At 43.3% G+C, this 17,886-nt stretch overlaps 1 protein-coding gene across 2 annotated transcripts; it reads left to right on the forward strand.

Moving 5' to 3' along the window:
- The first annotated feature begins 951 nt into the window (after positions 1-951).
- Positions 952-17,273, forward strand: ARL6IP5 (ADP ribosylation factor like GTPase 6 interacting protein 5). 2 transcript variants are annotated; one of them, XM_005297801.5, is made up of 3 exons: positions 952-1,293; positions 14,784-15,001; positions 15,404-17,273. In XM_005297801.5, the coding sequence occupies exons 1-3, from the start codon at positions 1,118-1,120 to the stop codon at positions 15,574-15,576; spliced, it is 567 nt and encodes a 188-aa protein (XP_005297858.1). In that variant the 5' UTR covers positions 952-1,117; the 3' UTR covers positions 15,577-17,273. The 2 variants fall into 2 exon arrangements, with proteins under 2 accessions (XP_005297858.1, XP_042705902.1); XM_042849968.2 differs by lacking the exon at positions 952-1,293 and adding an exon at positions 13,266-13,411.
- Positions 17,274-17,886: the final 613 nt, after the last annotated feature.

Below are 17,886 nucleotides of genomic sequence, written 5' to 3' on the forward strand. Positions count from 1 at the left end.
GTACTTGTGGCACCTTAGAGACTAACAAATTTATTAGAGCATAAGCTTTCGTGGACTTCTATATGCATCCGAAGAAGTGGGCTGTAGTCCACGAAAGCTTATGCTCTAATAAATTTGTTAGTCTCTAAGGTGCCACAAGTACTCCTGTTCTTCTTGTTCATAGAGTCATAGATTCTAGGACTGGAAGGGACCTCGAGAGGTCATCGAGTCCAGTCCCCTGCCCACATGACAGGACCAAATACTGTCTAGACCATCCCTGATAGACCTTTATCTAACCTACTCTTAAATATCTCCAGAGATGGAGATGCCACAACCTCCCTGGGCAATTTATTCCAGGGTTGTTTTAATAAATCCCTAGACTCTTCATCATCTGACTGGATTGTAGATTTCTCCTGGGTTTGATGAGCAGTGAAAGGCCTGCCACAATTCTCCAATAGGCTCATTAATGTAATTTTATCAAATTATTGAGCTTCTCTGCCCCTGACGAGATTCGCCCAGCCGCTGCAATCTCACCCATTGAACAGCAGGCTCGTGGGGATTCACTTGAAAGGCAGTAAAAAGCAACAGAGGGTCCGGTGGCACCTTTGAGACTAACAGACGTATTGGGAGCATAAGCTTTCGTGGGTAAGAACCTCACTTCTTCAGATGCAAGGCAGTGTTGCAAGGCAGCGTTGCAACAACAACAAGAAAAAGACCCCCGAGGGGAAGAATCCTTGTTGAACATCAGAGGGGTAGCCGTGTTAGTCTGAATCTGTAAAAAGCAACAGAGGGTCCTGTGGCACCTTTGAGACTAACAGAAGTACTGAAAGCTTATGCTCCCAGTACTTCTGTTAGTCTCAAAGGTGCCACAGGACCCTCTGTTGCTTGTTGAACATGTGGCATTTAAAACACCGCTCTCGCGGGCTTGCCACATGGCGTCTCGGTCCCATTGCCCCAGCCGCTGTATACCACAGGGCAGGAAGGGGAGGCCAGGAGGAGGACAATAAACCCCTCCTGCCGCTGCTTTGGCTCCCCGCACAGCTGAGCCAGCCGGCTGCGCTGATTCGCTGCCGGGCGCTCTTGAACCCTGCCCAGCCGACGCGCCGCGGCGCAGCGCACGGAGCCGGATGGGAGAGCGATGGATGTGCAGCTCGCACCCCGCAGAGCCTGGGACGACTTCTTCCCCGGCTTCGAGCGCTTCGCCTGGCCGGATTTCAAAGACGTGTCCAAATGGAACAACCGGGTGGTCAGCAACCTGCTCTATTACCAGACCAACTACCTGCTGCTGGCGGCCGTGGTCATCTCCATCGTGGGGTGAGTCTGCCTCTCTCCTGCGCAGGAGGGGTCGGTAGCAAAAGGGGCGCCCCCCTCCTTCGCCTGTCTGCGCTGCCAGGAGGGGCGCTCAGGGTTTGGGCTCCTGCACCTTGCAAGGGCTGGGGTTCAGCTCCGCAGGACGCTTGCAGGGTCCCCGAGATTAGCGAGGCAACTTTTTCCTGGGCTGTGGCGTGGCGCAGCCGCGGTGATAAAGTGGGATTTAGGATCAGGGCATTGATGGCCGTGTCAATGTGTCGCCCACGCAGCGCTTCCAGCTCTGCTCTTGTACGGGGGAGGCCGCCCGGTTATCAGGCCGCAGCCCAAGTGACAGCAGTTGTTGTTCTTTAGTATCCGTTAGGCCTACAGCTGCATACGCTGTATTAAGGGAGGCAGCAAACATTACTTGGTTTCTGAATTTAAACCAGAAGAGTTGGTTCTATTCATCTGGTATAGTTGGCCAAAAAAAAGGGTGTGACTCCATGGAAGGTTTGCTGGTGTGGCTTCCTTTTGAAAGCACAGTTGTGTAGTATCAGAGGGGTAGCTGTGTTAGTCTGAATCTGTAAAAAGCAACAGAGGGTCCTGTGGCACCTTTAAGACTAACAGAAGTATTGGGAGCATAAGCTTTTGTGGGTAAGAACCTCACTTCTTCAGATGCAAGAACCTCACTTCTTCACTTGCATCTGAAGAAGTGAGGTTCTTACCCACGAAAGCTTATGCTCCCAATACGTCTGTTAGTCTTAAAGGTGCCACAGGACCCTCAGTTGTGTAGTAGGAGTCCTAAAACAGCTCCTCCCCCTGCAAATCTCCCTCTTTCTCTGTTGGCTGTTGTTTGCATGCATGTGTGTATATGTTTGTGTGTGTGCTTGTTTTGGAGACCTATAGTTTAAAGCTGAACATCCCATCAAAAAATGTAACGTCTTGCTCAGTCTTAAACAACACTGACTTTATGAACTGGATGTGTTGCTCTCTTCATAACTCTGCTTTTCTTGTTAAAAATAAAACCACTTCCTCTGCAGGGATGTGCTTTCTGCTTAAAGGTTTACCAGCCATAGGGCAGAATCCGGCAAGTTGGAATTTAGAAAGTGAAAGGGGTGCATGGTTGGCTATTGATGGGGTTTGTGTGTGTTTTTTTTTTTTTTTCATAAACTGCAGGGGACCAATTTTGTTCAGTCATGGTATTGCGTCTGTTGTGTCTGAGGTCAGGCTAGGGCTGCAGGTCTGTTGAGGGGGAGCAGGATCAGTCCCTGAAGCAGTCAGTGCTGGAAGGCCAATGATAAGAGCAGGATTGTTTTGCACATGGGGGTCTCATTTGGATATTGGTGTACTCTCTGAGCACAACTGCACCATAGAGCCCTTCTGCTCCTGGAGAAAGTATGGAGACTAAAAATTTAACCCCTTTCTAATGGGTATCTGGTGTGGCTCCCTCTAGAGCAGTGGTTCCCAAACTGGGGTTTGTAAACCCCTGGGGGTTCGTGAAATGTTAGAGGGTTCTCAGGAATAAATTCCCTATTGGTGGACATAGCTGTCCTTTGGGACTCCAGGCACCACAGGGCCAGCAGCCCAGAGCCCCTGGACTTCCAAGAGCTAAGCAGATCAAAGCAAGCATATCTATCATACTGAGGAGATTAAAACTTCAAGACTCCTTATAAGAAATGGAAAGGGAGGTGGATATTTTTTGCTGTTTTTAAAATTAAATGGGCAGCTAGTATTTTTAAAATTATTATGAAGAACAAGTTTAGGCTTTGTTATAATATGTGTTGTTTGCCTGGACTCCTCAAGACCTGAATGCTTGTGTAGGAGGAACTTTTTGAGTTGGCTTCTTAAATCTGATACTCTTTGATGAAACATAGGAGCCTTGTCTTATAACAGGCTTATTCAAAGTGATACAAGCTACGAAAGTGAGATCTTGGAAGTGTTGCCATTTTCATAATGTAATAAAAATACTGCGATGATTAATAATAATAATTAATGTAAATGTCATAAAACAAATTTTATATTTCCAAGATCACTGCTTTTATAATTTATACTCAAGTAAAGGAGAAAATCCCTGGAAATATTCATTTTTAGGAGTGAGTTCATGAGACTTGACATTTTAGTGAAAGGGGTTCACAGGTGGTTAAAGTTTGGGAACCACTGCTCTAGAGTATTGCTGTAAGATTTGAGTTAAGGTGTTTTAGAAGCAGATGCAGAAAGTAGTGATAATGGGGGTGGGTGCCTCTTAATCTACCAGCCAAACCATTTGCAATTATGTCCAGGCAGGTAAAGTAGCAACACTTATCTGAATCCAGAACACTTAAATAGTGAATTGTGTTTTGTCTGAATCAGGTCGGTCTTTAAGCCTATGAGTCAGGGCACCATCTTGTTTATATAGCATGCCAGATAGTTCATTTAAAACATTAAACCAGTATGAAAACTTTCTAAAGCAAAGAACCTACATCCAGTCAGACTTCTTGAGGCCATTAACACATATGGCCTAATCTGAAGCCCTCTGAAAGTCAACACACTTTTTTTCAATTGGCATCAATGAACTTTGAGAGGTGAAGTAGTCTTCATAAGTGGGTGATATTTTTACTTTGCATACTAGCTATGGGACTGGCAGCATGGAATAAAGTATCTCTTTCTTCTACCTGCTCTAAGCTTGAAGGCTGCTGGTAACTGGGAGTATAGGGGTGTTGTATGGCCAAGTGATTAGAACATGGAACTGGTAGGCAGGACTCCTGCGTTGTTTTCCCAGCTCTGTCACCTTGAGCAGGCTGCTTGGTGATGCTTTAAACACACAAGTTGCACTGGCTTACGTCACTTTAGTCTGCCCTTAACTGTCAGCATTCTTACATAGCTAGAAGTTTTAGTTTAGACTAGTGCGATGTCTCACTGTTTGGTAAATCAGTGCAACTTTGTGTCTTGGCCAGGGATTAGTTCTTCTCTACCTCGGGTTGCTAGCTAATGTTCAGTTCCGAAAGGCAGATAACCCATTTAATGTACTTTTCAGCCAAGGAGCTCAAAAGCACTATAAACTGTTGTTGCCACCACAACTTGAACCCCCTCAATCATTTCCCTACCAGATATACAATACTCAAATCCTCAATCTAGAACAGTGTCTCTCAAACTTTTTTGTACTGGTGACCCCTTTCACATAGCAAGTCTCTGAGTGCGTTTCTCTTCCCCACCCACTTATAAATTAAAAACACTTTTTTAATATATTTAACACCATTATAAATGCTGGAGTCAAAGCGGGGTTTGGGGTGGAGATTGATGGCTTGTGCCCCCTCCCCCCATAATAACCTCATGACCCCCGGAGGGGTCCTAGTCCCCAGTTTGAGAATCCCTGTTCTAGAATAAGGATTATCTACCTGTAACTGAGGGTGGGAAAAATATTACCCACTTCTTCCAGCTGTGTGTATGTGTTGAATCTGCCAATAAAAACCCCAGCAGGCATGGTGCATAGATCCATAACATTAACTGTTCTGATGTTTTAGTTTTCAGAAATAATTCCTGAAGTGAAAACACCAGGATAAGGCACATCTGGAGTCTGAGATCTTCTTGCTCCTGAGTTATGTGCCATACTGTGTGAAGACTTTGCATTCTAGGAGTGCTAGACTTTGCATTCTAGGAGTGCTGCCACCATTGAATGGAATAGCAAAACTCTCATTTATTTTAGCAAAGAACAAGTCCTCATGGGAAAACAAAAGTCCATACTTCTGGGTGTGCATTACATAAAGCAGCCCTTTTTAATGTGGAACATATTGTGGCTGACTTCACCAATTCAATTCAAATACTGCATGCACTGAGTGGGAAAACTAAAGAAAGCTCTGCTGATAAATCATAAACTTAGTCATTTGTCTAAATTCTCCATGCTTAACTGTTCACTGGGCAGCAATCCAGTGCTGTATCATGGCTCTACATCTTCTAGAAAACCCTGTTGAAAATGAGGTTTAACTTGCACAAGAGCTTTTATAAGGCCGCAGTAACAGGATTCTGCAAAAAGGCCCTTGCAGTGTGCCAAATTCTTACTCTCAACAGGGCTAAATTTGCCCCATGGTCAGCTCTGTTTTAGAGTAGCCTAACTAATCTCATTCAAGCTGGGTGTGTCTGTAACCCTGGGCTGTATGATTTCTACACTCTATACTGGAATAGTTTGACAGTTGTGGTGGTGATGGTGTTGGGCAACATGATCAGCATAACGCAATTCCTAATATCTTACACGTTGCTAGTAAAACCATAAAAACCCTCTTTTTATGGTTGTAAATTGAATCTGACAATAAGATGGAAACTCATTGGATTTCCAGCCTGAAGTGAAAACAGTGAGGAGTCCTTGTGGCACCTTAGAGACTAACAAATTTATTTGGGCATACAAGCCAAGCCCTAAGATACAACGGCATTTGCTCCAATCCCTCAGACAGAGACAAACACCTACAGGATCTCTATCAAGCATTCTTAAAACTACAATACCCATCTGGGCAAGTGAAGAAACCAATTGACAGAGCCAGAAGAGTACCCAGAAGCCACCTACTACAGGACAGGCCAACAAGAAAGTAACAGAATGCCACTAGCCCTCACCTACAGCCCCCTACTAAAACTTCTCCAGCACATCATCAGGGATCTACAACCTATCTTAGAGGACGATCCCTCACTGTCAGACCTTGGGAGACAGGCCAGTCCTTGCTTACAGACACTCCCACTACCTGAAGCAAATACTCCCCAGCAACTACACACCACACAACAGAAACACTAACCCAGGAACCAATCCCTGAAACAAACCCCGTTGCCAACTCTGCCCACATATCTATTCAAGGGACACCATCATAGGAACTAACCACATCAGCCACACCATAAGGGGCTCGTTCACCTGCACATCTACTAATGTTATATATGTCATGTGCCAGCAATGCCCCTCTGCCATGTCCATTGGCCAAACTGGATAGTCTGTACGCATGGACACAAATCAGACATCAATAATTGTAACATTAAAAAACCAGTAGGAGAGCACTTCAATCTCCCTGGACACTCAGTAACAGACTTAAGTGGCCATTCTTCAACAAAAAAAACTTCAAACACAGACTTCAACAAGAAACTGCAGAACTGGAATTAATTTGCAAACTTGACACCATCAAGTTAGGCCTAATAAAGACTGGGAGTGGCTGGGTCACTACAAAAAGTAATTTTCCCCCTGTTGATATTCACTCCTTCTATTGGAGCTTATGCTCCAATACATCTGTTAGTCTTAAAGGTGCCACAGGACTCTGTTGCTTTTTACACTCCAACTTGTCAACTGTTGGGAATGGGCCACATTCCCCCTGATTGAATTGGCCTCGTTACCACGTGGTAAGGCAACTCCCATCTTTTCATGTGCTGTATATTTATACCTTCCTACTTTATTTTTCACTCCATGCATCTGATGAAGTGGGTTATAGCCCATGAAAGCTTATGCCCAAATAAATTTGTTAGTCTCTAAGGTGCCACAAGGACCCCTCCTTGTTTTTGCTGATACAGACTAACACGGCGGCTACTCCGAAACCGCAAGTGAGTACAGGATACCTCTGCCTGGGATAAGGAGCTGCATCTATTGTATCCCTTATGCTGAGCACACTGGGTAAAATTGCAATATTACCTCTGTATAGCTTCCCCCTAGTTTAATAGAGAACTTTCATATGGTACTATGTCATCTGGGACCACTACACACAGGGATAGCTTTTATGGGATGAGATTAGTGTTCAGATGGTAAAATATAAAGGCCACTAAGTAATCAGCCTATTATGTGCACACTTCCTGTGTGACTTTTTTTTTAAAAGAAAAACCCTGGGACCAACATGGCTACAACAACACTGCATGGGGGGGAATCCTTCATGTGTGAGCCTCTCCCCCGGACTAAGTAGAAAACTGTGAATCCAGAAACTAGAAGCTAACATTTCTTGGCTATTGTAGTTGCTTACGTATACAATAAAAGTGCCAGTGGGAATGAATCACAGTGCTGTGCTGCTTTGTGTTAAAACACATTGCATACAGTAACTTGATTTTTTTCAAGGCTGGACTTACACACCAATATAGCTCCATATTAAGAATCTCTCTCCCACTGAAGCCTTGTAGCTATTCTAAGATATTTAATATCTGATTAGGGCTCCAAAATCAATAGGAATTGGGTGCTTAACTGTCCTTTGTGCCTTTGTTATTAATTTGTATTTCAGCAGGAGCACAGGGCCCCATTGTTTTAGGTGCTGTACAAACAGACCAAACCCCTCCCCCCCCCCCCCCCCCCAAGATCTAAAAATAGCTTCTTAAACATTCAACTATAAATCTGTCCTATCATGAAGATTGTACGGTGTTAGTTTTATTCTGATCAGAGTCATAGAAATATAGGGCTGGGAAGGGACCTCAAAGAGGTCATTTCTTCCATCCCTGTGCGCTGAGGGAGAACCAAATATACCTAGACCGGGGTAGGCAACCTATGGCACGCATGCCAAAGGCAGCACACAAGCTGATTTTCAGTGGCACTCTCACTGCCCGGATCCTGGCCACCAGTCTGGGGAGCTTTGCATTTTAATTTAATTTTTAAATGAAGCTTCTTAAACATGTTAAAACCCTATTTACTTGCATAAACTATTGTTGTATGTAATCTATTATAAACTTGTAGAAAGACTCTTAAAAACATTTAAAATGTATTACTGGCACTCGAAACCTTAAATTTGAGTGAATAAATGAAGACTCTACACACCACTTCTGAAAGGTTGCCGACCCCTGACTTAGACCATCCCTGCATCCTAGTGGGGGACTCCCACTCTGGCAGGAGAATGAAATCTTGCCTAATAGGTTTCTATGCCTTAGGGCTGGTCTACACGGGGGGGAGGGGAATCGATCCAAGATACGCAACTTCAGCTACGCAAATAGCGTAGCTGAAGTCGAAGTATCTTGGATCGAATTACCTGGGGTCCAGACGGCGCGGGATCGACTGCCACGGCTCCCCCGTTGACTGCGCTATCGCCGTTTGCGCTGGTGGAGTTCTGGAGTCGACAGTGAGCGCGTTCGGGGATCGATATATCGCGTCTTAACGAGACGCGATATATCGATCCCGGATAAATCGATTGCTACCCGCCAATACGGCGGGTAGTGAAGACATACCCTTACTGATGCTGCTTTAGTAAAAGTCAAATCACTGTGTATTCAGTTAAACTTGCACAGTATTTTGGAACTCCTTTGTCATGCACATCAAAGACTTAAATTTTAGCTACTAGAGCCTTCACAGCATGTAAAAATTGTTATAAAATTTGGTAGTGTAAAATGAGCTGGGGATTCCAGAGCCCCCCATCTGCAGTGTAAGTCAACAGCTATCTGTTCTGTTGTAGTAGCTGTGTGGGTTCCAGAATATTAGACAAGGTGGGTAAGGTAATATCATTTTTTTTAAATGGACCAGCTTGTGTGTGTGTGTGTGTGTGAGAGACAAGTTTTCCAGCTACATAGAGCTCTTCATCAGATCTGAGAAATGTATTAAGTGTCACAGCTAAATACAAGATCAAACAGCACATACTTTAGCATAAGAAGTTAGAATATTTGTTTTCATCTTAGTACATTTCCCAAATTCCCAGACCCAACGAAGAGCTCTGTGTAGCTTGAAAACATGTCTTGCTCACCAACAGAAGCTGGTCCAAGAAAAGATATTACCTCACCCACCTTACCTCTCTGTTCTGATATGGTTTAATAGTCTGCTTACCTGCAGCTTTATGTTGTGATTTTTACCTGCATTCTCCTCTTCTCTTCAGGAGGGAGATCAGGGCTGGGGCAGCGGGGGGGGGGGGGGAGGCTAGGGGTGGAGGCTCTGGGCAGCACTTACCTCAAGCAGCCGCATGCTGCCCCAGCCTCAGGCGCCACCCCTGCAGTTCCCATTAGCTGTGGTTCCTGCCAATGGGAGCTGCAGAGCCGGTGCTTGGGGCAGGGGCAGCGCATGGAGACCCCTAGCTGCCCCTACATCTAAGGAGCCAGAGGGGGTACATGCCACTGCTTCTGGGAGCCGCGTGGAGCCAAGGCAGGCAGGGAGCCTGCCAGCCCTGCTGCACTGTCGACTGGACTTTTAAGGACGAGCTGCCAGGGTCCCTTTTTGACCGGGCGTTCCAGTCGGACACCTGGCAATCCCACTTGCTTAAATGTACAGGACTAAATTCTGCCATCAGTTAAACCTATGCAAACTGTACTGGCTTCAGTGAGATTGCATAGATGTAACTGAGGGCAGAATTTGATCTGTGCTCTCTTGAAATAACTTATAAGTGAGTACAGCAACACTATGCCTGCTCAGTTACTGGAATGTGGACGTGGGGGGGAACTCCGGCATAACTTTCTTGGGCCTCTAGCGAAAGGGTGCATATCTTTTATATGTATTCCCTGTAAATGAATATATTGTGTTGAGGGCGAACCTAGTCAGTCACGAGGCAGTTAGCAAAAAGCTCTGCTAAAGAATAAGAAACAAAGGTTCTGCCAGTGTTTTAATAGAGACTTTCCTGAAGTAAGGTCACACGCAAAGCAAAACAAGCTGACAGATGTGACAGCTGCTAAATAAAGCACAGGCTCAATCTAGCTCTGTTCTTAAAGCATCCCTACTTTAATAGCTTGACAGAGTGCCACCTCTTGAACTGTCCTCTGCCTAGAGTCATGTAAAAGAGAACTCACTGGAGCACTGTCTGCCATCCTTCATTTACAAACAGTGCTGGTGCTAGCCCATTGGGGGCTGTCAGCAGGAATATTTTTGCCCCCCAACACATACTAATAATTAATGGGGGGGGGGGGCCCTAAGCAATTGCTTAATCTGCTTTTGCCTAGTGCCAGCTCTTTGTACAAAAGGACTATTTGAATTCTTAGCTGCTGAAAAACTAGCCAGCTGGGCTATCCCCTCTCTGTGCAACTGATCACCTTCACTTTTTTTTGTATGTTGATTCACACCCTCGACCAGGCCATTATGGAAAATATGCTACCAAGATGAGAGGCAGCATGGTATGTCTCTAAAATATAACCAGACCTTGGATTATATGTGTAGCCCTAGGAAAACCTAACCTGTAGCCTGTGATGGTAACTGCACGCCATCTGTCTTAGAATTCAGATTTCAACAACTCAGTACCTCCTCTTAACATCCTCTCACTGGTCAGATGTGTCTTCTGTCCAGGTACTTGCAGTTCCTCCAACACCACTGTAACTACAAACTTTCCGCTTATAGGTCTGGATTAGGGGGACCAGATGTCCCGATTTTATACGGACAGTCCTGGTTTTTTGGGTCATTTTCTTATATAGGCTCCTATTACCCCCCACCCCGTCCCAATTTTTCACACTTCCTGTCTGGTCACCCTAGTCTGGATTCAATAAGGCCATGCTTCATAGTAATCCAGCAAGTTCTGAGAGGCAGACAGAGCCCCCACGGTGCTCCCTCGGAATAGTGCTTGACTTCCTTCCTTGCCCTTCACCCAATCAGGCCTACCAGCCTGACAGCACAAATATTAACCAATCTGGGAATGGACTTTTTCTTGCATTGTCTTACTGTACCTTTGTATGAAAGCAAATGGTGTCTCAGAAAGGAGGCAGAGGGGTACTTGCTGTAATCATGAGACTACAGAGAAATTCCATCTCTAGATGGCTGGCTTTTCCCTACTGATTTGTTCCATTCTCTGCCGGACCCAGACCTCTGGCTCACTCCTCCTTCATCCCAGAAAGCAATACAGCATCCACTTGGCATGCTGTTGGTTCTGGGCTCTTTATGCTTCCTTTTGACACTATTATTCCTGACTTAGTTCTTGTTTCCCACAGAGAGATCAGTTGTTGCCTTCTTCCCAAGCTTCTTTTTTTCAAGTTGTCTGAGCAACCTAAAACTCATTGCCACAGTGCTGCTGTCCTATTAGATGCCTTTTAAAATGTTTTAAGTTTGAGATGCCTAATAAACCTCTGAAGGAGAACGGTATTTAGAAAGTGATGAGATGTAAGGAGATACTTATCTAGTCTCTGCAAGTTTTGAAAGACTTCAATCTAGACCTCAAACATGAGGGCTGGGAAGTCACTATCAGACTGTGCTCAGATATAAGCAAGGCCACAATGGTACTTACTGTGCTGTTGAAGGGGAACTTCTAGGACACAGTTTTAAGAAATTGCATGTGGGTCAATATAACTCCTATTCTTAGATACAAGCACAAAAGCATGCAATACCTGGTGCTCTAGTGTCAAGTATCAGGGGGTAGCCGTGTTAGTCTGTATCTACAAAAACAACAAGGAGTCTGGTGGCACCTTAAAGACTAACAGATTTATTTGGGCATAAGCTTTCGTGAGTAAAAACCTCACTTCTTCGGATGCAGGAAGTGAGGTTTTTACTCACGAAAGCTTATGCCCAAATAAATCTGTTAGTCTTTAAGGTGCCACCAGACTCCTTGTTGTTTCTGGTGCTCTAGTGTCTGTCCTGTCTGTCTCTCGTTACCTTAACAATGAACTGCTGTACTGGGCGCTAATTCACTCCCCATCATTCACTTGCGCAGCCCATGCGCTGCTGAGTGTTAGAGTGTGATACTCCTCTAGCACGCTGCTGCCATTTACAGACAGACAGGTGTAGCTCATCCCGGAGACAGATTCTGATGATTTTCTTAGATAGCCCTGACATCAGAGGAGATGCTTCAGATTTACAATGATGTAAAAGAGAAAAATCTGGCCCTTCGGAAAGCAATTCTGAAGTTCACAATCTACTTTACTTCCTCCCAACCCAAAGTAGAATTAGTTATCTCAAAGAATACATATTAACCAATCACTGGTATTGGATAAATGCTGCCAAGAACTCAAACTATGCTCCAAAACTCAATACCTAGGTTTAACTGCAGTTGAACTGCACTCTGTTTGCATACACTATCTGTAACAGGACCCTCCTGTCACTTACTCTGATATTTTGGACTAAGGTGAAAACCTAACTATTCACAAGTTCAGAGGCAAATTATTCTACCTGGAAAACTAGGATTTTCCTGATCATTTGTTCCACCCTTGCTTAAATCAGGGGGTGCATCAAATATAGCAGATATTTAGAAAGTGACCACAAGTCTGATTTACGCTGTCAGGTAGCAGAATGCAGCCTTCGTGAAATATGCCACCATTTGACTCCTTCTCTCTGATGGCATTTATTTCTTGTGAGCATGATCCTGTGGTAGCACTTGGGAGCAGGAAGCAGTACTGCATAATGCAAATGGCTTTCAGTGATGTTATAGGGGAAAATGGCATAAAACAGAACATCCAGATTGAATTCAATAGGGTTGGGGAATCTGAACCACATGGCTCACAACATGAATATTCATGTGCTTTGGACAGCGTTACTACTAGTCTGCCTTTATGTGGCTCTGAATGATCTCATTTGATACTTACTCACTGCTTCTTTGTACTCTTTGCAATTCATCCCACTTCAGAAAGCATGTACTTCAGATTAACTCTTTCCTTGGGAAAGCGGTCTTGTGGGATCACTTGCAGCTATGCCTCTGCAGCTGAGGGAGTTCAACTGTACAAACGCCCTAGAATACAACTTGACATGTTTTTTAAAGTAGAGATTTGGTATGAACTACCTGTCAATAGGGAGAAAAATATTCTTCTATTTAATGTTTGGGCAGAAGTGATTTATACAAACCCCCAACTCCTAAAGTGGAAAAATAAATAAAAGCCTGTGAATGATGAAGTGGAATATATCAACTTTGCTACAAATGTTTAACTGGGGACAAGGCTCTACCTTCTGCACCCAAATCTAGTGACAGGCTACTGGCGAACTATGAGAAATGACCTGCTCTGTTTAATAGAAGTTAACAAGGTTAATTCCCCTGGTGGAGGGGGAAAGGAAGTGTATTTAGACTTTAAAATAAAAAAATACAAGCACTGTGGTTCTGAAAGGTATATTAGCATTACTAGTGTAGTCTGATCAGAAATCCTGCTGCAGCAGAACACAGATTTAAAATAACTTCTGCCTGGAGTAACGCTGGTCACTTTTTCCAGCCTGGAAGCTTAAGAGACTGTTTTAAACTAAATATAGTCTGTGGCTGACTGCAAGACAAATGACTCAAATATTGCAAACAGGCCTGCCCTATCAGAGTTCCTGTGTGCCATGCTGGAGTTCCGACATGAATAACAGGAGCAGGTGGGTAGCTAACTTGGGTTTTTATTTTCAATCCAGTTGTCCCATCCTTGTTGGGACAGCTGATCTACAGAGGAAACTGGAGACGAGTTGTTTCAAACAAAAGTGATTAGTTTTCCCCTTTCCTACAGAACCCTTTGTCAGAGGAGTGGCTACAAATGCTGCCAGTGTAACTAGATAATGTGTATGAAACGGCTCTTCGTTTTTGTTGGATGTTAAGGACAGATTATAAATGCTACCATATGCTACAGCAGTTGTCCAAGGGGATGAGCCAAATTTACTGCTGATGTAAGTGTGGGCAGGTCACTTAGCTTTAGTGTTGCATCTGGTTATGTCTGAGATGAAAGATAGCCTGAAATACTGGAATTGCTATAGTAGGGATGAACCCCCTTTGACAGTGGCAAATCAGGATCATCTTGGTCATACAAACAGAACTTTCCTTAACTATGGGCTTAAAACAAACACAAGGAAGTACTTCTTCTTCTTCACACAATGCACAGCCAACCTGTGGAACTCATTCCCAGGGGATGTGGTGAAGGCCAAAAGTATAAATGGCTCATGGAGGATAGGTCCATCAACTCTGTCCTAGATCCTAGTACCTTCTACCTGCAGTTTGCACCTGTCACGCTGATGAAAGTAAGTGCCCTACATAGGGATACAGACTGTCCTGATTTTTGACTTGTGTGATATCTTTGCATCTCTTCTCTTACATTTACTACTTCTGAAGATTTGATTTCTATTTGTATTCTAAAGTACCATTTTGCATAATATAGTGGGGGGGGGAAATGTAAATGAAACATCCTGGCCTGAACCTTATCTGAAGCTCAAGGCAGTACAGTGGGAAATCACTAGCGTTCTCACCTCCTGAAGACTAGGTTAGATCCAGTTTTAAGCCACAAATGGAGAAGACCAGTCCCAGCAAGCACCAGGCCATCATACAATCTGGCATGACTGTCAGATGCTGTTCAGGAAAGGCCCAGGAGTGAAATGGGTGGTTGCGTTTAGATGTGCTGAGGATGATTCCTGTCAGGACTCTAACCAGATGTGAGTTCCTTGCTTTCATAAGTACTGAACTCCTCCAAAAACCAGGGCAGGGGAGAATAGTGTGTGTAAATACACACTAGAACAATGCTAATTCAATGCATCACTTACCAGTGGCTTACAGTCTCTGCATGACAACGTTGTGGCTAACAAAGCACGACATGTGAATGTCAGAAGCTGGCTGATAAGGGTTTTGAAACACTGAAGCATAAGCCTTGTCAACTGTCTTTATCTTCCTACTCATGTAATAGTGAGACACTCAAATTGAATGCGTAACTCCTATGTTATAAAATGAAGATGTTGCTCAAACACTTTTCCCTCACTTTCTCCCTAGATTTCTGAGCCCACTGAACATGATCCTTGGTGGCACCGTAGTAGTGCTGGTGTTCACAGGTTTTGTGTGGGCATCACACAACAAAGACATCCTTCGCAAGTTCAAGAAGCAGTACCCAACTGCGTTTGTGGTAGCCATCCTGCTGTCTAGTTACTTCTTGATATCCTATTTTGGAGGTGTCATGGTGTTCATATTTGGGATAACATTTCCTCTACTGTGTAAGTATAGCTTTTCTCTCCACTTCCCATGGCTAGAACTAAAAGCTCAAGTCTATTCACTCTGAATTAACATTTGGCTTCACTTTTAATATATGAAATTTGAGGTTTTAAATTGTCCCAAAAGAAATCTTCTACAACTGACTTTCAAGGCTGCTAGCAAGTGAAACTTGAAGGAATCTATAGTCTTCCTTTTAAGAACAATAAACTATATTGGAGGTAGGACATATACTTACATGATTTCTTAAGCAGACCATATCAGTACATACATGTTAGACTTCCAGCTTCCTACTTTTGGATGTCAGCTCATTTACAGAGTCCTTCAGAGTGCCAGATGAGGGGCACTAAAGAGCTAGGTATTAAATGGGGGCATGTCAGTTAACAAACATGTATTTCTGTTCTTAGTGACATTTATCCATGCGTCTCTGAGGCTTCGGAGCATAAAGAACAAGCTGGAAAATAAAATGGAAGGAATAGGTTTGAAGAGGACCCCTATGGGCATAGTACTTGATGCCCTTGATCAGCAGGAAGAGAACATCAACAAACTGGCTGATTACATCGCTAAAGTGAAGGAATAAGGGGCACGTAATATGGCTTTCTTATCTGTTGCAGGAATTTAGTTGCTATTTACTCTTGTCAAAGCTTGCTTTCAATTTGTCTGTGAGATGCACGTACTGTACAGATTGACAATGGCAAGATAAAGGTATACAAAGTTATTCAGGGCTCCTCTAAGACTGGGGAGGAGAGTCACCTTTCTATAATATGGTAAAATGTCTTCCTGTTAGTGCAAATGTGTGTAATGGTTTAAAGCACTTGTTTTCTGGCAGGGGAGGTGGGGGAGAAACAAACATGAATTGCAATCTCTGAACCTGTTCTTGGTAGCCAGTGTCATGTCTAAGTATTTATAATGCACTTCATTGGAGGGATGGTATGGGGTGGGAGGACTGTTTAGTGCTCTACCGGTTGGCTAACACTGTCACCAGACAAAAATCTGTCAGTCAGGATTGGCTGAATGCTCTGCCAACCCACTTTTCAAGTGGGTAATATTCAAGCCATCTTATCTGAAGTAGCAAATGGAAAGAATAAATTGACTAGAGCGCACAAGTCACCTCACACTCCTAGTCTGTTCACAAAATGTAATATTTTCTTATAGCAGGAGATCAAAGTCTAAATGGGCAACATATGTAAACTATATAGCACCCTTGTCCAGTTCTGCTCGCAATACACCTATGCAAATTCGACTGAATTCCATAGGAGAGGCGCATGTGTCTCTGAAGGTTATTCTGAGCCTTAAATGTCTCTGTGAAATCTTGGCTCTCTTGAAGTCCATGGAAGTTTTTTTTGTTGCCATTGACTTCAAGAGAGCCACGATTTCACACTTGTAAGTTGTGGGGTTTTGTGGTTGACTTCTTCCTTTTTTTTTTTTTTTTTTTTTTTTTTTTTTTTTTTTTTTTTTAATGCTAAAAAAACAAAACTGGCCTGTAAGAATAGCTAGGACACTCTCTCTTATTTGGAGTTCTGGTTTTCAAAAACCAGAACTGTCACTTGAGATTTTAGGAGTTGCCTCATTGTCCAAATTGTGCTCTGACTCTCTTCCAATTTAAAGACGACACTGGCTAAAACATACATTTTGCTAACTTATTCCACTTGTGGCTCTGTTCAGGGAAAATAAGACTAGATTTCAGACTTATAAATAAAAACAATAAATTGCATATTCTTAGAACCATTTCCAAATTCATATAAGCAGTTACTTTCAAGAGCTCTTGTTACAAATTTCTTCAGTAAACTTCAGCTTGACTGCAGTCTGTGCTACCTAAACCATATGCATGGAAAAACGTATGCAGATTAACATAGTGTGTAACTAGCACTCTTGCATCTCTCCTCCTTTTTATGAAGTATTTATCTGTAACTGACTTGATTTACATGGCAGGTATAGCAGATATCCAAAAACCTCTTCAGAGTTCATGTATATAGACATGTGCGTGCGCACACATACGGTGTCTCTTCAAAATGAATTGTTTAGGAGTCTGAACACCTCATTCCATGCAAATGTTCCAGAGTGATCAGTATTTATTGGAAGTTTGTCTTTACGTGTATATTCCAGGGTAAGAAGCAATGCCCTGCTCCTTTATTATAGTACCTTGTCTTAGCTTTTGATGAGTAGTTCTTGCTACACTTACAGAAGAGATACTAGCCTATGACTTCATGAATATATGGTTCCATTGTAGAATTTTAAAAATGAGTTGTGAAGAATAAACTTTAACAATTGATAAAACTGAGTGCATTTATTTCTTTTTAAACTAATCCTAATGCAGAAAAGTGAGCTTTAATCAAGATCACACTACTCTACAATAACATGATGCAGTTTAAGTGACAAACTTTTTTGGTTTTTGAACTATGGTCACTACTTTACATATAACAAAAGCACAACACAATGCACTGTGGGTCTTCTTTCCTTTCAGAAAGGGAATGGATTTGGAACATGCCATAGTGAGTCAGTGGATATCTGTATCCTTTTGGGTGAGTGGTTTTCTGGGTGGAGGAAAGTAGGGAGGGCTGCCTCTTGGACGAATTTGAAAAATGGTATGCTTACCAAACTGGGTGGGGTAGGGTTTGGGTTTTTTTGTTGTTTGTTAAACCAAATTTTCCAGTGTTCAGATGTTTGACTTATGTGAATAATTTTCAGTTTCCAGCCCCACCAGACTAAATTTCTTCCTTCAAGCCACATCTAAAGTAGAAGATTCCTGCCTTCACCTCCCAACTTAAACAACAAAAAACCCTCCGCAAAACTCCAAACCAAGTGGGAGTAAATCAGTACTCTGTGTCGGGGGGGGGGGGGGGGGGGGGGGAGGAGCCTGATTTGATGATTTTTGTGGTTTTTTTTGTTT

The sequence above is a fragment of the Chrysemys picta genome, chromosome 7 (assembly GCF_011386835.1).
Source record: "Chrysemys picta bellii isolate R12L10 chromosome 7, ASM1138683v2, whole genome shotgun sequence".
NCBI classification, from domain to species: Eukaryota; Metazoa; Chordata; order Testudines; family Emydidae; genus Chrysemys; species Chrysemys picta.

What these genes read in the sequence shown, in the direction of transcription:
- ARL6IP5 (XM_005297801.5), top strand. Translation starts at nt 1,118, where the DNA reads ATGGATGTGCAGCTCGCACCCCGCAGAGCCTGGGACGACTTCTTCCCC. An exon ending in GTGGTCATCTCCATCGTGGG is followed by an intron (nt 1,294 to 14,783) that starts GTGAGTCTGCCT and finishes CTTTCTCCCTAG; the next exon opens with ATTTCTGAGCCCACTGAACA. An exon ending in GATAACATTTCCTCTACTGT is followed by an intron (nt 15,002 to 15,403) that starts GTAAGTATAGCT and finishes TTCTGTTCTTAG; the next exon opens with TGACATTTATCCATGCGTCT.